General features: G+C 36.8%; 3 protein-coding genes across 3 annotated transcripts; 1 reads left to right on the top strand and 2 right to left on the bottom strand.

Moving 5' to 3' along the window:
* Window positions 1-788: 788 nt before the first annotated feature.
* On the bottom strand, window positions 789-4,695 carry LOC146169762 (uncharacterized). Its single transcript, XM_083389349.1, has 5 exons — window positions 4,468-4,695; window positions 4,026-4,221; window positions 3,034-3,205; window positions 2,411-2,583; window positions 789-1,626 (listed from the first exon to the last, which is right to left on the bottom strand). The coding sequence occupies exons 1-5, from the start codon at window positions 4,651-4,653 to the stop codon at window positions 1,376-1,378; spliced, it is 978 nt and encodes a 325-aa protein (XP_083245475.1). The 5' UTR covers window positions 4,654-4,695; the 3' UTR covers window positions 789-1,375.
* Window positions 4,696-4,829: 134 nt separating this feature from the next.
* On the bottom strand, window positions 4,830-6,806 carry LOC146169761 (triokinase/FMN cyclase-like). The gene has a single exon (XM_083381647.1). The coding sequence runs from the start codon at window positions 6,789-6,791 to the stop codon at window positions 5,274-5,276; it is 1,518 nt and encodes a 505-aa protein (XP_083237773.1). The 5' UTR covers window positions 6,792-6,806; the 3' UTR covers window positions 4,830-5,273.
* A 1,099-nt stretch (window positions 6,807-7,905) lies between these two features.
* Window positions 7,906-22,434, top strand: LOC146169760 (uncharacterized). The gene is made up of 18 exons (XM_083381636.1): window positions 7,906-9,056; window positions 9,340-9,534; window positions 10,119-10,269; window positions 10,348-10,465; window positions 11,107-11,274; window positions 11,971-12,135; window positions 13,053-13,160; window positions 13,687-13,731; window positions 14,881-15,015; window positions 15,781-15,943; window positions 16,292-16,346; window positions 16,770-16,899; window positions 17,476-17,644; window positions 18,123-18,263; window positions 18,761-18,842; window positions 19,574-19,728; window positions 20,721-20,808; window positions 21,723-22,434. The coding sequence occupies exons 1-18, from the start codon at window positions 8,017-8,019 to the stop codon at window positions 21,870-21,872; spliced, it is 3,258 nt and encodes a 1,085-aa protein (XP_083237762.1). The 5' UTR covers window positions 7,906-8,016; the 3' UTR covers window positions 21,873-22,434.
* The last annotated feature ends 3,003 nt before the right edge of the window (window positions 22,435-25,437 follow it).

Here is a 25,437-nt window from a genome sequence, read left to right as displayed (position 1 = left end):
CGTTGGCGGGCCGGATCTGGCCCGCGGGCCGTATATGTTGCCCACCCCTGCTCTTAAGTATCAAATTTTAAGGTATAAACAATCAGCGTAAAACCGCTGGAAAGTGTTTTTTCAGCAAATAATAGTCTTACGGACACGCAGATATCTGCAATAAATTTGTTTAAAGCAAAAAGTTGTTGGTATGCAAATAATCTTTCACAAATTTTTGCCAAAACTTGCAAAAAATTTGGGTTTACCCAAGCGAACCATGGTCTGCCAATTAAATGTTATATCGTCTCTGATCCAATATTATCAGACATCCTTACTTGACCGTGTTAGCTTTGCCTGTTTTTTTGTATCTATTTTACGCCAATCAACGTTCGTTTTATTAAATTTTTTTACACCCTTGTTATACGAGTCTGGTTAACTTTAAACTGCCCTATAAAATTTTCTAATGTACGTCGAAACTATTTTGAGCTTCGTAGGGATTTATATTTTGTAGTACGCCTACGCCGTGGTACTGATATTAACAAATAACCATTATTTAATTCCAAATGCATCAAGTGACTTCTAGAAATCTTCCCATAAACTTCTAGAAATTCTCGAACCCGAGGTTAAGGACCACAGCTATTTGAGGTGATAGGAGTTTATTGAATTGAAAGTCATTGGAATGAAATAACGGTGTGATTTTGCAATCACCTAAAACATAACAGTCGCTATACGAAGTAAATATTGGGGAAAATGACATCACTGCTGGTGATTTGGACTCGAAGAAAATTAAAAAAACATTCTTCGAAACAATTGAACGTCTAAAAATGTTATCAGGGACCAAATAGAAGAGGGTAAAACATACAAAATACGTTTTAAACAGATTTTATTTTCGAGTCTTGACAGCTTTTAATTTATGTTAAAAATTAGTTCAGCAGCCATATAAACACATAACAGTTGTTAGCAGCAAACATATAGAAATGACAACATAATTTGACAGTTAATTGCACTCGCATGACAGTTAATTGCACTAGTAAACGTCATTGAGAATTATTCCATGAATGAAAAAAAACCAGATACAGTGGAAATATGGAAAAACGATACTGCCGAATGATAGTAGAAAATAGAAATTAAATGAGTTTTCAATAGTTAATACTCTTTTAAAGGCAAAAAATATAGTTATTGTATTCGAACGAATTGCACCTACACAACTACTGCTAAATGATAGTATAAACTAAACGAAAAATAATTGGCAGAAACACATTTTTGTGGCGATAAAACATAATAATTGCACCTTAAAAGGCAGTTAGTACAGGTTTATGACGATAAAAATGAAAAATTAATTGCGTTATATTACGCAGATAATGCTTATATTGCTTGAGATACGCTGCGAAGTGAGTACTACATTTTACTGGAGCACTTCGGAAGGCAGGGGCTTGTCTTGCAAAGCGGCCCTGACATTTTCCAGCGCTTTCTTTATCATCGCCATGCGAGTGGTCTCGGTTGCACTAGAGCAGTGTGGCGTCACAATCACGTTGTTTAGCTTCAAAAGTGCGTGGTCACGTGGCAAGGGCTCGGGATCTGTGACGTCGAGGGCGGCCGAGTGGATTTCGCCGGAGGTTAGAGCCGCCGTGAGTGCTTCGTGGTCGACTGTTCCGCCTGAGATTCGGCATAGATTTTTAAACGCTATTATATTACGATAGGAAATATTAAGTAAATGAGTGATGAATAGGGATGTCTGATAATTTCGGATCGGAGCCGATACTCGGAGCCAACTGCTAGTATCCGCACTACTCGGGTGGTATGGGCGCCTATTCGATAGCAAATTAACACAAGAAATTTCAAACACGATTTTCGATCTACACGCAGTGGTTTGCACCTTAAAAGACCAATTTATAGAAACATATAGTAAGCCAACAATCAGGGGTAACTAAACTTATTAACGTTATAGTAAACTTTGGATAATAACACAGAAAAATACCCTTGAACGATTCAATTTTACCTATAGTACCTGTTTGTTCCCTTTTTTGTGACCCTTTTTTGAATATTGGGTTTCAGTATAGGAATAAAATAAATATATAGCAGGGTTTATAAAAGGACACACTTGTTATGTTCGCAGTAGTTACTATTGGTTTAAACTTATTTCGCAAATAATGTTAACCACTTCACGAAACCAACAGGCTTATATCTATTTCAAAAGTAGCATATTGAAGTTCTAACAGTAGTGTAAAACCTTAAAGAACAATTTAAAAGTGAGACTTTACTAAACATGATCAGTATTTCAAAAGCAGTTTTTATGTCAATTCGAATGATTGTGATTATGTGCGTATTCTACTGTTTTGTTTTGCAAGATCCAATAGAGATAAACTTTATTTTATGTTTATAAACTAGGCATATTTTTTATATTTATATCACGATGTTGTAAAAAGTTTGCCAAACATACCCCTAGAAATATTCACAAAGATGGCGGATTTCTTCATCAGTTTAAATTGTTTTTCTCCGAACATATTTTTTGTTTTCGGTGTTAATTGCACAATCACAATTACGTAGTCACACAGAGGCAGCATCAGGTCAAGCGATGCATAAAATTCGGCATTGACTTGTTCATCATCTAATCTAAAATGAATTTAGATCTAAATAAAATAAACCGGAAGGTAGCAAATAAATTTATTTACTTTTTTTATGAATATGTAAATAAAATACATTTGAAGTAAAGTAAATAATTTTTTAGTTTGTTTAAAAACAAAGTTGAAAAAAAATATATAGTGTAGCAATGCAAGCAATTATGTGAAGACAATCTATTCAAGAACTTCTAGTCTAGTCTAAGATCGAACTCACTTATAATTGAACATAAATTAGTTGCAAGTTAAAGGCAATAAACAAAATGTTCTTCATTTTAATAGTGTCATAATATTTGAAAATTTTGGCTTTGATTGATTTTTTAGCCGTTTATTCTGATGGAACAAAGCTGAAAAAAAGAAGAGAAAATTAACTTTAATAATCAGCTTGATGTTGTTCCATGTATGTTTAAAAAAAACATTTTACCAATACAATTAAACTTGTTACCGTCGATTTCTATTGTGATAAAGGATTTTCATCTTAAACCCTTTTGCCCTCTCGGCAATCTTGAAACCGATTCCTCCCATTCCAACGATTCCCAAAGTGCGTCCACAAACGCCGGGTGACAGATAATTTTTCGGGAAAGCTTTGGTTTCTGAAGACATCCCTATTCTAAAATCTGTTATTGAGATAAAAACAAATTATTTATGTGACACTAATATAACGTAGTTAATCATTCACTAAGATAAAACAACGAAACTCATTGGAAAAAAATTAGCTTATTAGAGCCAATAATAATTATCAAGTTTCGCCATTACATCTATAGGTTTGACAAACAAATTATTGTCAGATTGTTTTCCACAAATATAAAACTAATTATTGTTCATGCAAATTTACGACTGGGTGGTTTTCAACCTTTTTTCTTTTGTGGCCCATTTTCGTTGCACAAAAATTCTGTGGCCCAATAAATGTTTATGGAAAAAACAACTATGAAATAGGTTTAGAACAAAAAACAGCAGAAAATGTTTCAAAACAGATTATTTCTTTAACCGTGCATTAGTGAGATACTAGCTGCTGAACAATAAATTTACATTTCTTCTAAATTCCATCCCAAGCCATCATTTCTGTAAAATTAAGTGTAGTGACACAAATAAAACTTAATTCTGCATTAAATCTAGCTTTATAAAATTGGTCTGTGGCCCACTCAAAATGTTCCCATGGCCCACTGGTTGAGAACCGCTGCCCTAAACACTACAAAAGGCATTTATAAATGACAAAGAAGTTTAGATAGTAAAGGCAATAGAAATATTTTGCCAGTATCCATAAAGCGCCCTATGTATGGCATAACAAATTTTTGCCAATCATATATTTAATAATATACAGAAATAGGAATAAAACAATATATTATTAGATTGTTTAAAATTGATACAACTACACATATCTATTCCTGCATATAGCTGGTCTAAATATAAACTAAGTAACAAGTTTGTCAAACTCACTCTGAGGTAAAAATCTTCCTGCAGACAATATAAGAGCCATTCCCATATCGGCAACAGTTTCGTTCAAAACTCCAGGAGTGTTGGACATTTTCATGCCATGAGAGCGAACCATAGCAACGTCAATATGGTTGTACCCAGCACCAACATTGGCCACTATTTTTGCATTTGTTACTTTGTCCAACAAACTTTCGGGAACCTGTATTTCCATAGTTATGAAGTGGTAATAATAATAACATTTACCTCAACAAAAAACTTTGAAAACAGATAGTAGAGCAACAATGGTAAATGCCTTGTAGAGCGCAGAATTTATAGAAAGTGTTTATTTCTATATGTATAAATGTTGTGAAAAATAGTATATATATTACTATAATTAAAACTTAAAATTAGGTACAATTCTTAAGTATATTAATTATACATTTAATTTCTATTTTCAAAGACTGACCTTACTACCATGAATGCTCAAAACAGCTACAATGTTTTTTGCATAGGTGGAAGGATCAGATTCAAATTCTGACATCCAACATATTTGATATTCTTTTTCAATTTCATTGATAAAGTTTAGTGGAACTCCATTATATTCGTCTCTAAATGAAGTTACCAATACGTGTGGCTTGTTCAAGGAAGACATTTCATATGCTATATATGTGGCCTAGTGTTTTGTAATGTTTAACACAAAAATAAATCTGGGTCAAGAAACAATTAATTTAGTTGTCTTTGTACAAATTATAAATAAAATACCCTTGAGCTGGTTCATTTTGTTCGATTAAACAGTTTTGAACAACACAATAAGATAAAACACAATTAGTATCAAGTGAAACACAACAAGACAATATTAAAGAAAGGCACAAGGTACTACAATACAAATACTGACTCATTGCATAAATTAAAATAATTGCATAACAAACACCCACTTGTTTATGAAATACAATCAAGAGAAACACACAAGCAACCCTGGACAAGTCCACAGTATGTATATCATCAAAATTAGATTAATGTACCATTTTATATGAAACACAGAAAACTAGAGTGGACACTGTGCAATTTAGTGTTAAATTATCCTAATACAATGTGCACAATTAAGAAGTATTTATACAATATTTCGAAAAATCAATAAAACAATATTTATTGCAGTTTACACCATCTCATTTTTCACAGGGGAAAAACAAACAATCACTTTTGGACACACAAATTAGGTAGGAAATAGTAAAACACTTAGGGCAGCCAGCAAGAAAATTGGTCTTCAAAATTTCAAGAAAAATTTGCAGCGATTGCTTGAACCCAAACAGCAACCCCAGTGGCTCCAGCATCTGGCATAGTGAGCACATCATTCGCAACATAACTTGCACGACCTGCCTTTGCCTTCATACTAACAGTGGACTCGGCTGCCGTTGTACAAGCCTCAGCTACCGCCTTAGCAAGTTCACTCAGTCGAAGATCCTTAGAATTAAGTAAGCTGTTAAGAACAGCAACTAGGGAATCCAGCATTGTTCTGTCTCCTGGTTCTGCACCCCCATACTTTGAAACAGCATTTATGCCGGCCTGTAGCGAATCGGTCATGGATTTAAGGGAAAGATCGCTCATAGTTCCAGCCGCAGCAACAAAGAATAAGCTGTATAAACCTCCAGAAGCTCCACCCATGGTTTCCTCAGCACAACCAGCCAACTTCAACAAAATATCTTGAAGAGACAAACTGCCCCATCCTGTTATTTTCGCAAGGACTTCAGTTGCGCCACGTTTGAGAGTTGAACCGCAATCTCCGTCCCCTGCAGAGGTGTCAAGCGTGTTCAATCGCTCTTCGTTTTCAATTAAAGCATTGCAAGCACCTGTAATAATCTTAAGAACAAAGGTGTTGTCATCACTTCTTTTGGAATTAGCAGATTTTGTTGCAACTGAAGACACATCATCTTCAAATGTAGAGTAAATATCATTGGATCGGGTAAATCCAGAATTCTTTGATTTGCATACACCAGGCCAACTTGGTGCATTTGTAGAGGCATCAAGGCAAGTTAAAAGCTCTTCATCTAGCTTTAAAATGTTAAGGTTGAATCCAGACATATCCAATGAAGTCATAAAGTGTCCGAAATATAATCTGGCAACAGGAAAGCCTTTTTGTTCCAAGTATTGTATAGCCTTTCTAGTGAGGATGTGCATTTCAAGGACGCTTAAACCACCCAAGTTGTTCATGATCAGAGATATTTGCTCACCTTTTGCAATGGAAAGATGACTTGAAGTGGCGGGATTAATCATATGATTGATCATGGTTTCAATAGTATCATCTGCCGATTGGAGTTCCATTCTCTTTACTCCCGCTTCACCGTGAGCGCCCAGCCCAAGTTCCATCTCCTTTGAGTCCAGAACAAAAGAACTCCCCCTCCCAGGGATCGAGCATCCACTCAGGCTTACACCAATGGTGCCCATTCTGGAGGCTGCTCGCTTGGCTACTGAAGCAATATACTCCAGGGATTTTCCTTCTTCAGAAAGAGCACCAGCTATCTTCATAACAGCCATTATTCCCACAAGCCCCCTCCTTCCGGCAGTTTTGTCCTGACTTTCAAGTGCACAATCCTCACCAACCACCACCATTTCGATCTTGATCTTCAGCGCCTTTGCTCTTTCCATCGCGATGCCAAAGTTCAGGCGATCTCCGGTATAATTTGCCACCACAAGCAATATCCCTGCTGGATTGGCAACTGCCTTCACTGCCGCCAGAATATCGTTTGGCGGCGGGCTTGTAAAAACTGATCCGGCCACTGCTGCGGCTAGCATCCCTTGTCCGACAAAGCCAGCTGCGAATGGTTCGTGCCCAGAACCACCACCAGATATCACAGAAACTTTTTCTGACTTACAGAAGTCGGGAATGTCATCACGGATAATCACTCTATTCTTTTTGAGAAGTTGTTGTCCTGGATTCTGTAGTGCGATCCCTTGTAGCATCTCATTGACACAATCGTCGGGGTTGTTGATAAATAATCTGTTGACCCGAGCCATTTTGGCTTAATATCTTTTCTATACCTATTTACCAGTGGAGGCCTCTATAAGAAAAACTATTATGAAGAAAATATGTAACAGCTCAGTTTTCGGATTAACATCTACAGACATCATTCAACTAAACTGAAAAGAGACTTGAGACACAAATATGAGGTCAATTTGGGGGATATTGTTCCACCTGTAGACTATGTTTTTGTTTCATGTGTGCTACACTAATGATTAACCAGAATTAAAATGGCTCAACTTGAAAAATTTACAGTTAGGTCTGCCTTGCGCACAAAGGGGGTGTACACAAATACAATGTAGACAGATTACAGGTATACGAATAGGGCTTTGCTCACGTGGCAGTGTATGCAATATTTTCGGTGTGTTTGCACAAGTTGATATGTTTGCTTTTCTAACTGTGCGATGTCCGAATAGCAGGTTCAATTTGGCAGCACTTAATAACTTTTCAGTATGATTTAAATATATATTTATTCAATTTTTTTCTTATTTTGCAAGGTTTGCAAAATTTGTTTGAGGCCTTACTATTGCCGAGTCATCATAATGCATTCAAGCGCGCAAGTTTGGACAGCTAAGTAAATCCTTAAAGGTAAATAAGTAGTGTATATAATACATAAAATACACTGGTTGTGACCTCATTTTTGTAAAATATGTATAACATTAATAATAATTTTATTATACTATAATATATTTTAAGCGAATTATTTTGGAAAATCAAATTTAAAATTTAATTAAATTACTCAGCATTTCGACCTTTTGTAACAAGTTCTTTAAACTTGCTGTCACGGTAACAAGAGTAGCTGATCAGTTTTACATTGTGCACTATGTAGCTAATTTACTAAGAAAGCATTTTAAATCACATTTAAATGGCTTTTTTGTAGGTGAAAATTTGTGAAAACTGATTGTGCTTTAAAACGCCAGACAAAATGAGGGCACTTGTAGTGTTAAGTAGGGAGTAGCAACAGCTTAGATTTACATTGTCAACCTAAACAGAACTAAAATGGAAGTTTTAAAGAAACGGCGACTGTTAACTAAACGGGATGTAATACGTCCGATTTCTAGGCCAAAAAATCAAACACAGACAGATCTTCTCGCCGAAAAACAAGTGGAACCAGTTCGTGTAACTGTCAACGCCAAGCAGCTTCAAGCTATTTGTTTGTGGTTCACCTGCTGGCAAACATGGCAAAAGAAAATACTCTTTTCTGGCATCGTGAGTCGCTTGTCAAAATCTCAATTGCGAAGCCTCGGCATGATTGTGGAGTCCATGTTTCATAGGGACTTTCTTGCTATGCAAAACGACGTATATCCGATCAGAAAGCTGAAGCCTTCAATTAAATCAATACAGATAATCGATGACGAACCGATCACACCTGTAACTTCATGTGGCGGTAAAACCTCACTGACCAAGCAAGTAAGTTTAGTAGTCAATTCAGCTGAAAGTGAGATTTTATATGAAGATGAATCGACTGAATCCCAAGTGCAAGCCAAACTAAAGAGAAGTCGGCAAAAAACAGAAAAGATGAGTAACACTTCTGATAATCATGCTACTCATGACAGTCAGGTTGCACCTGGCAGTCGTGCAACAATGGAAAGCCCTGCAAGTGGCAGCAGCACTAACAGGAGTCATAGCATAACTCCAGATAACGATACGAAGCCTTCAAGCGCGAGAATTTTATCGCCGATTGTTGAAACATTGTTGGCGGAAGCAGAAGTTCTTTCCAGCGAAAGCAGTCACTATTCAAGTCAGCCATCCACCACGTCCATTCAATCAGTTCATTCTTCGTTGAACTCGAGTGAGAGCAGACATTCGCTCAATGCATCAAATTGTTCTGTGCATTCGCTCGCTCCCAGTCTATCGCCCATTGCCGAAACAAGCGTAGAATCAATTTCACCACCAAAGTCCGGAGCTAGCGATACTTCGCAAAGAAGAAGTTTGGCCAGCCCTGGCGATAGAAGTCCAACTCCAAATGAAGAAAACAAACCAAAAGACAACAAAGAAACGAAATATTTTAAAGAGTTAGGTTTTAAAAGCAAAAAAGTGTAAGTATACATAAACTTATAGTACGGTAATATGGTATAACTTAATATTGGCACCTTTTAGGTGTGATTTATTTTATTTAAAATACCTATCGTTTAAACTTTATGTGTGAGAAGGTTCTCCATTACCTTATTAAAGATTTCTATTTGTTGACATTGATACCATTAACCAAAAAATGTACAATAGTAAAAAAAATATTGTATAAATTGTTGAAAGCATTTTGTACGTTTTGCTGTATTTATTACCACCAGTAGATACAAATTCAATATAATATATATTTTTAAGAACTCATGTCGACTCGAAAGCTTCGCTCTGGACGATGGGTCCATCAGAAAGCGGAGAAACAAGGTCAGAATATTGCTCTCGAGTTACGCCGGTTCGGGTTGACCCCGGAGATTTCTTCACCGAAAATAAAAAGCAGACGATGTTAGGGACATTTGTCACTTCCAGAAGCAGAGCTAGCAGTGGATACCTCAGAAAGTAAGATTTAAAAGAAAGCATGTAATTGATATAGGCCTATATTTGAAGTTATTTATCCTGCACATCCCTTTAGAACCGGCAGTTCTCAAACTAGGGATCGTAAGTAAGTGTTCTGGGGTTTGCGCAACTTTTTTGAAACACATAATTATAATTGAGTAGGCCTACAATGATATAAGTTGTGTGCATTCATACTGCGATGGCTTTTCGGTGTACTATTGATACGGAAGCCGTAATCGTTGGTCATAAAGCAACTTCCGAGGGGCTAGATCACAGATGTTATTAAACACATGTTTGTGTGTGTCTTTCATTGTGTGCATTCAGTATGAAACTGATTCTAAATGTTAGAGTAATATTTTACAATTTATTTTTATTTTCTATTGTACTTGCAATGTTGAAAGCAACTTCATTATTAAAAGGAACCAAAATAAATCCGCCAGGTAAAACAATAAAACCACTTTAATTCAATATGTTTGACTACTGTATTGATTAAAACAAATATTTTAAAGTCATCTACGAAACAAATGCAAACATCGAATATGAAACAAATGCAAACATCGAATATTTTAATTATGTTTTCTTTTTAGAATAGACCTGGAACGAAACAAAGTTCCAATTCCTGCAGCCACACAGTTATTTAAACATGCAAAGTTCTGGTCTCATGATCGCAATGTCATTGCAGCTAAGACGATGAAACTAAAAGACGACTTCAGAAAACAACTCGACCAAATTTGGACGGTGACGTTTATTTTCTATTTTCACTTAATGGTAAGTGTCACAAGTTTAGGAAATTAACTTTTGTTGTTCTCATACTAGTGGGCAGAGCGATGGGAGGAACACGTCTTTGTCCAGCTGTTGCTTCAGCTTTTTGACCATTGTGAACCATCGCTTTCAAAGTACGCGGGCGAGTGTATACGAAAAAACCTAGCAGCAGGTCAGTATTTCACCCCTATGTATGATGGAACAATGGGACAAACGGGCCCAAATAAACAGTCGGTATTTGAATGACCTCATACTGCCAAAGTCTAAAACAGTGAAGTTTTATCAACAAAATGTATCAATAAAGTTTGGTTGACACCTCTCTGCCTAACAGTTTATCGCAAAATCTTCTTTATTCGGAGAGTTAATCAATATGGCACAACGAAAGCAGACAAACGTTCGAAACAAATTCCTGTGTGTTATTGGCGAGTTAGGGACTTGCTATTTGATTTAGAACTTTATTATCATTTCAATTTGTATTATTTTCACTTTGCAGCAGTAGGGCACTGGCTATTTTACATATACATGCATGAGGCAATCTCCAGCCTTTGTCAAACAAAATTATTTAGGAGCTCAACAACTTAGTATTGATAGTTATTTCAAAATAAATCCGCCATGTCTGGACAACAATGAACATTAGAACTCACAGTGATAGTTGATTGTGATTTACCCGCCATTTTGTCCATTATTATATTGTCTTATATGTTTTGGCAGATGTTCATTTTTTATCTGTTCTATTTTTGGATTTTAATCATAGAAGAAACTGACAAGTTGAAAAAGCGCACTCTTATCTTACTAAGGGAAAATCATTTACAGTGAAAGCGCAGGAGGACGGTGCCGAGCAGTTTTTCCCCGACAGTTTCTGGATGGGTGTGTTCGATCATCTGAGCTGGGAAGACTTGATCACAGTCGGGAAGGTGTGCAAGAAGTGGGGCATCCTAGTCAACAATGACGCGCTGTGGAAAACCAAGTGCGAAGAACTGGGTAAGTCGCTCCACTTGGAACGTCTTGTTTATTGTGTGCTGTATTGTTCTGTACACACCGAAAATCCCACTTATGAGCAACAAACACGGCAATAACTCCCTCATTCAACAATGAATTAAATGAGTTTGATAGAAGACAGTTATTCTTAAGTTGTTTTAGAATATACGCCTTTCTAAAATCAGTCACTAGCTGTTTCGTTTAGTGTGAAGTATCGGGTAGCCTAATGTCACTCCAATTTTCAGTGATTTTCCGTTTGTCAAAGTTAGAGAATTAGGCTCTTATTTCCATCATTTTCGCGCAAACTTTTAACATCCAAAATGGATGACATTAAAGATTAAAAAGTCTGCGGAATTTATCAAAATGTTTAAATAAAAAATACAAAACAATGTGAAGTCATGCGTGCCACGGAAGTTTAGAAAACCCTACAAAACGAAAGATATTGACAGCTTTAAAAATCAAGGTGTTTCAATACTTTGGCTTACTGATCCACTAAAATGCACTTTCTCTTCAACTCAAATGTGTTTTCTCTACAGCACAGAGTGTGCGGACGTTCAATACAAAGCTTTAAATCTAAAATTAAGTTTTCTAAAATAATTGGCTTTAGCAACTTAGGAAGTACAAATAAATACACATGTCTGCCGAACTATGCATTGTGTTCTTCTTTTAAAAGAAATGGGTTCACTATATTCCCAAAAGGCATGCAGTTCGGCATTCCAAACGTTATAAAGTTGGTGGAAGGCACCGCCAGACCGAACGAGACCCTGGATTGGAAGCAAGCCTACCTTGAACTCCAAGAACGTTTTGCGAGCAACGCTGAGAAGCTGGCAGCCTTTCAGCATCGCGACATTCCAGAGGAAGAAGGTTTGAAAAATACACCGCACCCTGGTTGGCAAAAAGTTGGTAGATTATGTTGAAAACCCCGTGCATGTAACAACAGATTTTGGGAAATAATAGCAGACATGTATATAGCATAGTACAATTATAGGAAATCTCCTTTACAATGGACTACGTTTTTGATTTTTTTCGGATTGTGAACAAGGGCTGCGAATTTGGATAAAAATAACCCGAGTCCGATATCATGTAATTTATCCCCCCAAAATACGTGGTCGAAAAATATTCCCACGTGGTATTTCGTATTAACAATTTGTATATTTCGGTCTTATTAGTGTCTAAATTTGCGCATGGACACGTCGGACTCGGGACTGCTGGGGTAGTTTCACAGTATACCGACTCCGTATGCCGTGTTGTAAATCACGTTTATCATATTTTGGATGGACAAAGAAAAGAAACGTAATCGCAGTTCATTCCATAATGTGTGATAAAAAAGAGGATCTTTGAAAATTTCAAGTTGAACATTTTTGAGTATTTCGCGGTGACTTCTCGTGTTAAATGTATAGGGTTAAACGTAAGGTATTAAAAATGAACAATTGGATAACCTTTGAATCCATCAATAATCAACCAAATGGACATGACTTTAACTAACTTTTAGTTGCGTTTGTGTATGGCCTGTTCTGGTTGCCAATATTAAAATCATTTTAGGCGGTTTTACTCTGTGTAGGTTTGTTGTATTATTTGATCATGGAAAAAATGAGTAGTACCATGGAAAAACGATTCATTTTTGAATTTATACCGATATCAAGAAAGTTAAATCTACACTCAACGCCAAGACTTGGTTGATAAATATTCCAGTTTCCACGCAATCTTAGCGTATATCTATCCCAATACATTTTCAGGAAGCTCATTCTGTTTATTTTTTATTTTGTATCTTTTCTGTTCAGACGTAGAATCGTCGGAAGATGACAACTTGTTTGCACTGGTCAACCGCTACAAGAGCTACAAGTCGTTTGGCAAAATGAACCCGTCCGAAGACAAACCTAAAAAGAAAAGTTAGTTTCGAGTGAATTGTTCACTGCTTTGTTAAATCAAGTTTCGCTGGTGAATGTGTATTTAAATCAGGGGTGACGAACACGTGGCCCGCGGGTCACAAATGGCCCACGAAAGAATTTTGTGTGGCCCGCGAAGCGTTCAGGTGAGACCACGGCAGTCTTGAAGTTTCTTTTGACCCGCTTCTACTCTTCGCGGTGCGATATCAAAAGCGATAGTCGGATTGAACAACGTGTATATCATGCAGAAATCGTAGAAACTGTTGTGTAAATCCATACAGCAACCATCAATTCAGGATCGTTTGATAAACAATTCTTTATGATTTTACCAGGTTTTATAGTATGAGTAAAAAGTTGTGCGGCTCGCTTACTCAGCGGTAACTGACAAAGTGGTCCGCGACAGCAAATAGGTTCGTTACCCCTGATTTAAATTATAGTTTCGTGTTTGGCAAAGGTAAACATGTAGTGTTACTGGTTGTAATTTGATACACGATGTATTTAAAATAAATTAAATATTTTTTCTTCTTAGTGGACCCTCCGAAGACAAGACTGACAAAAAATAGGTTCGGAGAAGGTAAACAAAAATTAATATTTTTTTTTTGAAAATATAAATCAGTAAAACTTAAAAACTTTCATGCTGTATAAGAGTTTCTTGTCATTTATTAGACTAAACATTTTTGACTAGGGATGCTCAAAGCAGAATATCGAATCCTTGGATTCGAATCCAGATGGGATTTGAATCGAATTCTGCCGTTTATTTCGGCTAATTGGAACCGATATAATTTAATGTTTTACCGCCGATTGTTGCGCCTAATTGCACAAACGCGTGTGGTAAGTTGGCCTGTCGCTGCGGCGACCAATTTACAGGGCTTGCTTTAAATGTAACCCGGTAGTAGTGTCAGCGTTTTTTCGGGCGACCAGTTACCGCGTCTCGCGATAACGTTCGTCTAATAATTAAGTGTCAATCAAGCGTTATAGGGCGAGCGATCAACGTGTAATGTCTGCAATGGAGTGCGCAATTTCCCTAAAGCCGATAAGTTGCAAAAGTAACATTACGTTGTAAAACGTTCTGGCCGTCCACAAAATGCGCTATAGGGTTACTTAAGGTCAACTTTAGGCCAATATTCAGCGAGGTTATGCAGTTATGCGCAGTGTAATTATCAACAATACGTTAAGTCAATAGTAACTTTGTATTCTTTGCGGTACATTATTTGACTGCATTGCAGATCACGTTAGTAAAAAAATAAGCCCTAAGACCCAACAATGCTTGAAAAAACAGGATCGAATTGCTTAAGACTTCTGTGTGCAGTGTTGCATTGTACTCACTATTGGAAAAAATATAAGTTTTGGCAACAACCTGGACAGTTGACATATTACAGTTTACACAACTGCTTCAAATGACAGTTGTTAAGAATGTTAAACATATGGGAGATTTTTTTTATTATAATGTACACATGTTAGAAAATTGTTTGGGCGATTTATTGCTGTGATTGGGGGCCCTGTAGGGTAGATTAGATTTAATCCCTTCCCCAAACAAAATCGAGGTTAAATAATTTAATAAAAATATACTAGGATTCACTATTCTGGATTTGTTATTCTAGATTCGAAACCTATTATTCTAGAATACCTTGGGATTCTACTTTGAACATCCCTATTTTTGACCTATACATGTGTACTACATATATTACTCGTTCATTAACCCGTTTTGATTATGGGATACCAGATGTTATTGACGGCGAAAGGGTAGCTAACACCCCGGGAGAACCCCCGACACCTAAGGGTGACCAGCAGGGTAAACCACCCGCTGGGGGCGGGGGCCCAGGAGGATTTCTGCAAATGTGGAAAAATATCACCGAAGGTTTAAGCGTGGCCTTGTAGTAGAGTGTTCATGGTTTTGCATGAATTGTTTTAGGAGTGATTAACTATAGGATGTGTGTAGTGTAACCCATTGTAGATGTGTATTGTTAATATAAAAAATATACTTTAATCTTAAGCGTTTAGATAGCTGTCGGCGTAGTTATAGCATTACACGTAGACATTGTGTCTTGTAGTGTTATTCCTTGCAGTGTTGCAAATGCCTTAAATGCCGCATAGCTTAACTATTTAAATGTAGATTGCAATGAACGTGGTGTAACGTGGTGTAAGATGTCTATTGTCAGGGATAAAAGGTGTATGTGTATTTTTCTAGCGGACAATGTCAACTGATTTAACTGTAAAACACAGTAATTAATTTTTAAAGGACTATTTATAGCGCTGGTAGACCATCACGACTTTTTAAATCAGTCACTACTTGCAAATTAACACCTGAAGTTCAAATTTATGTAGTTCTAAAATACCGTTATATAAATCCTTTACTGGTAGTGGTACCGAATTGGCTATTTTTTGTAATTTAAATGTAGGCCTATGTCGACAATATGTAGGCTATATAATTAATGATGATTGGTTTGCAATAAAAACTAATGTCCCTCTATGCAACTGTCATAGTCATTGAGCGAAACCCTTTTATATATTTCTCGCGTGTTTCGGTTCTGCCTTGGTTGCTGCTCACTTCAATCACATTCGTTGCAAGAAAAGTTGCGGCCTCGAAAGCGTTGTTTAAGCTTAACCACGTTTCTTGCGACAGATCTGCCGGAGAACGATACGGTGGCGACCTCGAAGCGCAGCGATCGTTGTTACGACGCCGAGATCTGGGACGAGCTGTTTTCGGAGGACGAACTGAACCAGATGTGCGCCAGCAATCAGCTGTTCGCAGTCGACCACAGGCTGCCGCAGAACGACCGCAGTAGGTGGGTTAAAGAGGATCGGTAACTATATTTTTTATTCAGACTTGACAGTTTTTTAAAAGCGACCAGTAAACATCGTCTTCACAAAAGCACACATCGTCTTTCACAAAAGCGACCAGTAAACATCGTCTTCACTATGTGTATTGAAATACATGTATATAACGACACCCTAACCTTTTATGATGTGTACACTACTCTACATCCATAAAACCATAAGCCTTATTTAACTAAGAAAAGGTAAATGTGCGTTTGCTTTATGACATAACTGAACAGTGAACACCTATTTTGTTGTCAATTCTACAAATCCGGCTCTTTTTACACCTTGGAAACTCTTCATTTAATGTTTTGCAGATTTTGGCTTGTAAACAATACCATCATGCCGATCACCAGGGTCCAACTGCTTGATGTGAGTTGACAGTATACGATTAAGGTTTCGCAACCCTTTTTAGCCTGTGTGTTTCCCTATGTATAGCCTGGTAGGATTACATATTTTTTTCTCGTTTGTATACAATCCAATAAGACAGCGCAAATGTTGTAACAAATGAACCACGAGAAATGTTTTTCAAATTATCCCTGGAAAAGACCTTTACACAAATATCCGGGAGGTTTCATTACAAAGGTTCAGAGACATTTTGTGCCAATATAATAGGCCACTTTGAGGAAAAAAATCGTTTTAAGTATATAAACTTTTTGTGGTGTTAATTCAAAAGTCATTCGTACCCGATAAATTGCCTACTTTTCTCAATCATGGGTTCAAAAATTCGTTATTTTGCCAGCTAGGTCCTTATAGTATGTTCGTAGTATGCAAAATAATTTGTATAATATGCAGGGCCACCGCGGGTCGGTAACTAGTGTCTTGTGCCATGGAAAGCGTATCTTCAGCGGCGGATTGGATCGTCGCATCAGGATCTGGGCGGAATCTGGAGAGAGCTTTGCCAAGCTCGAGGATTGCCTTAAAGGTATGCCTGAGTGCTTATGGCCATCATTTATACGTTGTATGTATGGCGCAAATGTACTGACAGCGAATGTTTAGAGCCTAAATTGCATCAATGTTAATATGCTTGTGGTGTTAGAAGAAGTTTACAGGATAATTTTCCCTTTTTGTTTAACAACATTAGTGGCTTTAATCATGGAATTGCTTGGTTTACGACTAAATGCAGCTTTGTTCTGTCCAGGTCATAACGGGCGGCATAGAGATAATGATGTGCCAGAGGCCTTGCGAAACTAGAAATTATTTAATCAAACTGGCTATATAAAGAAAACTAAGCACATTTCTAAAGTTTAATCAAACAACTATATAACGTTGTTAGCGCAAAAGTTTAAAAATAAGCACTTGATAATTTTGTTTTTCGGTAATTTCACATATAGTTAGCTATAACATAGCTGTACAGAAATAAAAAGGTCACCCCTGAATTGCAACCCCTAGATGCTACAATATTCCAGCATCTTACACCCGAATTACGCGCTTCCAGTGTAATGTTGTAAATTTTGAATCACGCCATGCAACAATACCCCTACCGTTACGTCACACGCAGGCAGCGTGGTTTGTATGGCGATCGGGGCCGACGAGAAGTGTCGCACACTCTACACCGGATCTTGGGACACGACGGTGTCGGTGTGGGACACGGTCTCTGGAAAGCGAACCAACGAGCTTTCGGGACACAGCGATAGCGTGACAGGCGTCGCCGTCGACGGCAAATACATGTAAGTGCTGGAAAATCGCAGTTCTACTACTTCGATAGCCATTAGTAACAGAAGCATGTCAGCACACATGCATCTCTATATATGGAAAAACTTCTTTTGTACTGAACTAGCCTTTATGCGCAACGCTGTTACGCGTGATTTAGGCTTCTTTTTTATCGTACGACCCTTATTTGCAGTGTCGAATTTATAAGCCTCAACATATTCAGTCACAATTAGATAAGATTTTCGTACAAGCAAGGCAAGGCTAAACATTTGTGGTGAGATTCGAAATCGAAGTAATGTGTGTCGTTATCAGTACGACTTGAGATTGAAAGAACGCAGTTTTAAGCTACACACGTACATAGTTAATTATTGAAACAAACCATATACTATTCTTGAAAAATATATATATATTATTCCGATTTTCTCATATTTGACCTTAGACTTACACCTATAGTCAACAAAAAAAGCCAATCGCCTCTATTTCTGCCTACTGCAGCGTCTCATCGTCTCACGACCGCACAGTACGAGTGTGGAGTATTTGCACTTACCGCTGCATGAGAGTGCTGAGACATCACGAGGCTGCTATCGAGTGTCTTTCATATGAAGACCGACTCATTATCACTGGAGGCGCCGACAAGTAAAAGAGCGAATGATTTTCTTGTATTTTCAAATTTCTCAATATACTATTTCGGCGATACTGAACCTTATTATTAACGAAATACACTCGTTTTGAATTGAGAAAAGATTTTTAAACTATAAGTATTTGTTTATACATGTATATTGTATATATTTAAACTGAAAATGTTTATTGTACGCCTATACAAAAGAATGAATCAACGTGTTTATTTGAGATGTATACTAAATAAATAAATAAAAATCTAGTTAAGTTTTCACTTTTGTAATGCTTAACTGATCTAACTTTGTATAATACTATATACAATGTAGAGTTTTTTAAAAATAAATTTATGATTACTTTTTCCAAGATCCGGAAAAAACCTGTTATCTTAGTTAATGATGTAATGTGGTATGTACATGGTACAGGTTTGCTTGTTCACTCTTACTTGGTTGGGGTTATTTAGTTTCATTTTAAGTGAAAAATTGTAATTGTCACATTTATTTGCATCCATCTTGTAGGATGATCCACTTTGCCGACCCAGACACAGGATATTTGATCAGGACGTTCAAAGGACACACCTATCCCATCACCGCAATCAAGGTTCGCAAAATATTACATACGTCGGTTGTTTATTGTTGGTTGTGCCGAGTAGCCAGTTAAGAAGTGAAGTTCAGTAACGTCACAATAAAATGCATAATTTTAAACATGAATTTTAAATTGACCTACCGCGGGGAAAAAATCTGTTATGATATCTAAATATATGGCAGATCTTATAGTGGTAAACCATTTTGGCCATCTATAGAAATAAAACAGTGGCACGAACGTGCAAATAATCACTGATTATCGTATGTTTAAAACCTAAAAAGTAACTATTTTAATTATTTACGTAAACCTAATCTAGATGACTTTGTAAGACGATATGAATTTGTCAAAAAGAATTTTGCCTTTGCTTCGCCGCAACATATATTGGGTGTTCAAAAGTTTAAAGCATACAAAAAAATATCTTTTATCATACGAAAAAACTAGCATTTTGTGCAAATTTTCGACATGTTTTGTGGCTTTTTAACCATTGCTTCAAAACCAGTTACTCTTTTTTAAGCCATATTACTCTAGAATAGATTAACTACTGTTTTGCAACTATACAGTGTAACGACTAGTCGACTAGGCCTACATTTCATAAATATTGTATGTTAGTTTGATTTATATCTCTTTTCATTTAATTCCTTGATTTCGCAGCGATACTTTTGCCGAATCGTTTCAAAAGCCTTGTAATAAAGTAGTCCAAGGTAGAATATTTTGATAAGTGGTTACTAAAGTGTTATGATGAACAGAGACAGCGCGATCTGGTGGCTAGCGGGGATATGGGCGGCTGCGTGCTTTTCTGGTCGATGCAAGGTGACAACGAAAAGATGGAGTCAATTCAAGCCCACAGCAAGGAGATCAACGCCATTGACTTTCACGGCGGTCGGTTCTTTACCGCTTCCGGGTGAGTAAAATTATTCCTTATTTTACACCTTATTTTGTCCATGCTTGATGGCCTGTCGCTGACCTCGCGTACGCACACAACTAAAGTAGAAATGCGTGAACGCCAACGCTGGGCTCTTTCTTAAGCGAATGCAGCTAACGCGAACGCTAGCTCGCTTGCTCCTAAAAAAGTGACTATCCCACATTAAATCAAATCAAACAAAGAAAAAAAAGATAACTACACAACATTTACACCGACATTAACATTTTTACTTACAGCATAACCAAAAGGTAAAAATGTTAACCTTCCGTCAATGCGCAGTTTAACTCTGGCCCTACCTCCAAGTGGCGGCACCGCCTCCTTATGGGAGATCGGTGGTCCTGAGGACTTGGTCCGAACAATTACTCACATTTCAAGCATTCCCACTTCCCGGCCCACTTTTTGGCCAATGAGAAGAAAAAGCCTCTCCACGTTAACCTCTAACTTTTTACATTTTTTTACTTTATCAAGTTAGTAAAAAAGAAAATAGGGGGTAATAACCGTCGCCCAAACAAGGCATTTGTTTTTAAAGCGAGGAATATGTTTTGTCTGCGAATACGAAACAACCTTAAGTTGGAAGTTAGGGTGTTATATGTGGGCCTAACACAAGGGAGCAAAACAGTGCAATCTCAAAAATAGCTATTTCTATTTAGTTAGTCGTTCAAAAATGTGTTTGGCATTAGTTTTGATATGTATCTCATACACTTTTGTGGACTTTTTCAGGCATACAGGAGAAAAAAACCTTTTGTGTCTAAATACAGGCCATGTTTCTTTACTGGTCAGTTTATACTTATGTGTTTTTACGAACGCTTTTATTTATTTTGGAAAAATAAAATATAGTCGTCATGCTAACAGGGTTCGGGTTGAGTAAATATACACTACAAGACACTGCGGGTCCAACTTGACAAACTACTGAATAAAGCAACACCAAAAATGACAATGTTTACAATAACACTGCATTTTCTTTGTTACAGCGACATGCTGGTTAAGGAATGGGAGTTGATGACGATGACGTGTGTCAGGATCATTCAAGGTCACGTGGGATCGGTCACAGGAGTTCAGGTAAGCGATTAAGTAAATTTAAGCAGTTGTGCTACTTGTTGTGGTGAAGGCCGAAAGCTGTTTAACACTGCTGATCATATAGGCATTTTTTTAATATAACGTACAATATGCTACCGGATGTTTTGGAAAAAGGAAAAGGTTTATGTCAATCGATCAATGGTCGGAAGAAGGCATGTTATAAATAAAAACAAAAACTAAAAAAAATGGCATAAGCAGATAATTCACCTGCACTAAGTGTTGTTAACAAATAATTTTGGAATGAATTAAGTCCAAGTCTTAATTCATTCCAAATTAAGTTTTTTGAATAAATACCAAGTCAAGTACCATTCAAAGTGATTAGTTGCTTAAGTCAAGTTCTTGTAATGAACAATAAAACGTTAAACTATTAAAACTGATAAACTCGTCCGTATATGGCAATAACTTAAATAAAAAAACAGGTAAAATACCCAATTTTATAATAAAATGGCTTAATAAAAACACTTCAATACAACCCAAGTCACTTGTCCAAAAGACTTTAGTCAAGTCAAGTCATTTAACCAAACCACTTAAGTCAAGGTAAGTGATTTTGCCCAAAAGACTTAATTCATTGACTTGAGTCATTACAACAATGACTGTAAACCAAAAACAATCAGAAAACGGCATATTTGGTCGTTATAACAAACGACTACCCCCAGTTTTTCGAATACCACCAGTCGTTTTAAAGTTTTTTCAAACTTCGCCATAAACACCGAAAGCGTGACAAAAGAATGAAAAACTGTACATCAACCTTTACAGCTATTTAACTTGGGATCCTCTTTTCAAATTATGTCATTAATCTCATGCTGTGGAACCACTAATTCTATATTGGACAGCGCGCAGTCTATATTTGCGCTTACTAGCTTATAGGCCAACTTAAAGTAAGTATTTTCTGCCAGTATACTTCCATGTTCTTGGCCACAAGTAGCAAGGACGGCACGGTACGCCTCTGGTGGTGGGGAACCGAGGAAGACGACGACGATACCGACGAAGAGGACGAAGACGAAGACGACAATAACAATTCTAACTCTGTTACAAAAATTACATAAAATACATGAGATTCTCTTGACTTTACAAAATTTGTTTTAATTTATCTATTCATGTTGTATTATAGTTTCTTCGTTGAACTGTAACAATTTTATTTCGCACGAAATTACAAAGTTACTAAATTGAAGTAATATTAGTAGTCGATTATTTGATTACAAGTAATGTCGTTAAAATTAAAGCGTTTTTTACCTTATCACTTATGTGTTGAAATTTGTCGTGGTTCGACTGTGACAATAGTGTTTGAGTGAGTGCTAACAACCTATAGGCCTACTTTACAATATTGCACTGTGCCAAGTGGTAGAATCTCACTGTGATTTATTGAAGGGTTGCAGATAATGGTTTGCAACTTACACTGTTCGTATGTCTTATTTTTTTATGAACAGTGTTTATTATGCTTTTAAGCACTGACACGCCGTTTCCTGATTAGCCCCCCGAAAGGAAAAATGCCACCAAAGTTGTTTGTTAAAATTTTCAAGTGACTGTGCTTCCACAGAAAATTGTTTTCCGAAGCGTGATCGCAATGTTCCAGAACAAATGAAGCATACCGTCAGTTTAATCTATGTTCTTGCGTTTTGCCATACAATAAAATGGTTGTTATTAAAACGTTTGCATTTGATGTACAAAAGGTACTAATCATTACAAAAATGTAAACTGAACGATTATCACATGAAGGCAATTTATGTGAAACATATGATGTATAGTCAATTTTGGTACCCTCACAATACCTTGAGAAGCGTGTCATATTGTTTTGAACGTTTTTTTTTAATTATAAATGCTTTTACTAGCTAGTTTTTTAAAAGCAATCCGCACGGGAGCGCTATTGACTCCGTGGCGCCACCTACACCTAGCGGTGACTGATTGCTGGAGTCCTAAACAACTACTGAATCGGCCAGACATATCGCCCGCCTTATTCTTGGTCAATCAAGAGAACCAGACCAATCTTCATCTATGATACCTTTTTGACTTTATCTTAGTTTGGTTCACTAGATACAGAACAACCGTTCATGTAATATGTCACACATTTGTTCAGTTAAATCACAAATTGTGGTGATAAAGGTAATGATATCACCAGTTGAGGAATAATGATAGCATTTATTGTACTTTACTTTCAAATGGAAAAGATAAAGCCTGCCATTGGGTGCGGTCGGCAAGATATTTTTTGTGAAAATAAAGTATAGCATTCAGAGTGGAAGATAAACATATTTATCTTTTAGTTATAGGGTGGGTTTAAGACAAGGACGAATCACTGTGTCGTAACTTACAGCGTCAAATGCGGTAAATTGGTGGAAATGTGAGTTTCTTTACTTTGCAAAAGTGTTACGGTGTCAGAACGGTCAATTACATGGCATTTTTAAATTAAACGTTTCTTGTAAAGGTTTGCATAGCGGGCAACGAAATTTAGGTACCGTTTTTCGCTGAGTCAGCCAATTCTTTTAGTGCCAATGTATTAAGAAATGCATCAGTAAAATTGCCATTCCGATTCACCGATTTCATGGGGTAACTTTTAATTGGGAAATATTGGAATAATTCATTGAAATATGATTTTAATTTGCTGATCTACCATAGTAAATTGTGCGATAGACAAAATTGTGTTTAAGCTTTTCGAATCATTCCAATCACTTTCGAGATGAAATCGAGTGATTTCATATGCTATTTAACTATAAAGTCTACGGTTTCCGATCCCGTGCGTAATCGCAAGGCCGCACTCTCCCACGTGGATTTCGGGCATATTCCCACTACAAGGATTTCGCGCGATGTTGACGGATGGAAAATCGTCGTTTTTTAGCGTAAACAGCTCGTCGGACAAGAATCCGGGACCCGAACATTTTACTGGGATTTGCGGATTCATCGACCACACACGAGTTCTCACGGTCTGCTCGAGGTCGGTAGGGGGTGAGTTTCTTAACCTTTTCGTCTTTTCCTTTTGATGACGTTTGCTTTTCCAATGGGGAGAAACCGAACACGCCTGATTTGAAATGTCGTAGGATTAAAGGAAACATTTCTGGCGTAAGTTTTATAGTGGTCATGCGACCTACGATGAGAACATTTACCTTAGTAAAATCGCTTAAACAAACGGGTTCTTGAACTTTTTTTTACCGTGGACACCTAATTTATTTTTTGCTTCGCGTGAACCAGGGCTGGCCAGCAACCGCTGATTTCAATCCAAAAATGTGAAACTTAAATGGAGTCTAAATACATTCAATGAAAACCCGTTTTATTTTTATTAAACTCTTTTCTTTGAAAAATTGATCACATTTTAAATAAACACTAGCATTTCAATTTGGTCGTAATGGACCCCCTAAAACTTGTTACAGACGCCCAAGGGGCCCATTGACTTCAGTTTAAGAACCCCTGCTTTAAACGAAAGGTTTATAGTTTATATAGGGTTGGTCAAAATATATTTTGTATACACAATTTGTTGTTTTCCAAATGGCATGTAAGTTTTGATTTTTTAGGAAATAATATAAGATTACTTGCTCATTCATGTAAAACAATCAGAAATATCAGATATCGACATTCCGCAATTCTATGAGACTCTACAAGGCTTACAGTTCACCATATGTTTTATGTAAAGAATAGCCGTTATCTCTTATCCTTCATTGAAACAACAACAACCAACTATTCAAAGATGATTTAAAAACTATAGATAGGCTGAAATTCCTAAACTTTGTGGTTCAAAGTACCAAACGAAAATAATGGAAATCAATCAAATGGTGTCACATCGTTTGAGCCCTCAAGTTGCCTCGTAAACATTTGTGAAGAGATGTTCGTCAAGCATTTTTAAAAGATCAGATGCACTTTGCTCGTATATGTCAAAACATGAAGCTTAAATAATAATGAAAAAATGAGAAATATGGGAATGAACACGCATCCAAATCGCAAAAAATGCAATTTTGCCCTAATTTGAAATTTACTCACAGTTCGTTAACATTTTTGAATATAACCACAATCAAATAACGAGCACAAACAGCCCAATCGCTTTAAAAGTCTATGAAATAATTCCAGAAAAACTCACGGAAAACATCTGAGGTTGCGCCACATTGTGTTCAAGTTATGTAAATCGTCGGTAGTAAACGTCACCGCTCAGAACGAGACCCTTCGAACATTCGATTTGCTCAGACGGAAATTTAGCGAAGTAATGTTGCGTGAGAGCGAATGACGAAGGTTTTTACGACGCTTTCAAAAGAAAACACCACACGTCGGGATTTACAGCGCCCCAAATATTCCTACAAGCCACCGACTACCGAAGAGTAAACATGGATATTAAATCATCAGATTTGCAAGTTTCTCTTTTAGTTTTGCAAACTGTTACGGCGCATGTCAGAAATAATTGAAGCCTTTAAAAATTTAAAATTTAAACAACATGAGGACGTGTTTGTCTTTTTTCAGTTACATGCCATTTTGGCAAAAATATCATTTTTATATTTTAACAAATTTTGTTGTTATAAATTCAAGGCTGATTTGTTTTTTACTTTCAAAATTTGAGCTAATCTTAAGCAAAACCGACGAAAAAAGAAGTATTACAAATGACTTTTGGCATCTTTTTAAGCTCTAAGCCGGATAAAT

This window comes from Ascidiella aspersa, chromosome 1 (assembly GCF_963924565.1).
Source record: "Ascidiella aspersa chromosome 1, kaAscAspe10.2, whole genome shotgun sequence".
Lineage (NCBI taxonomy): Eukaryota > Metazoa > Chordata > Ascidiacea > Phlebobranchia > Ascidiidae > Ascidiella > Ascidiella aspersa.
Note: the sequence above shows the minus strand (reverse complement) of the source record. Positions and strands in the feature narration are given on the sequence as shown.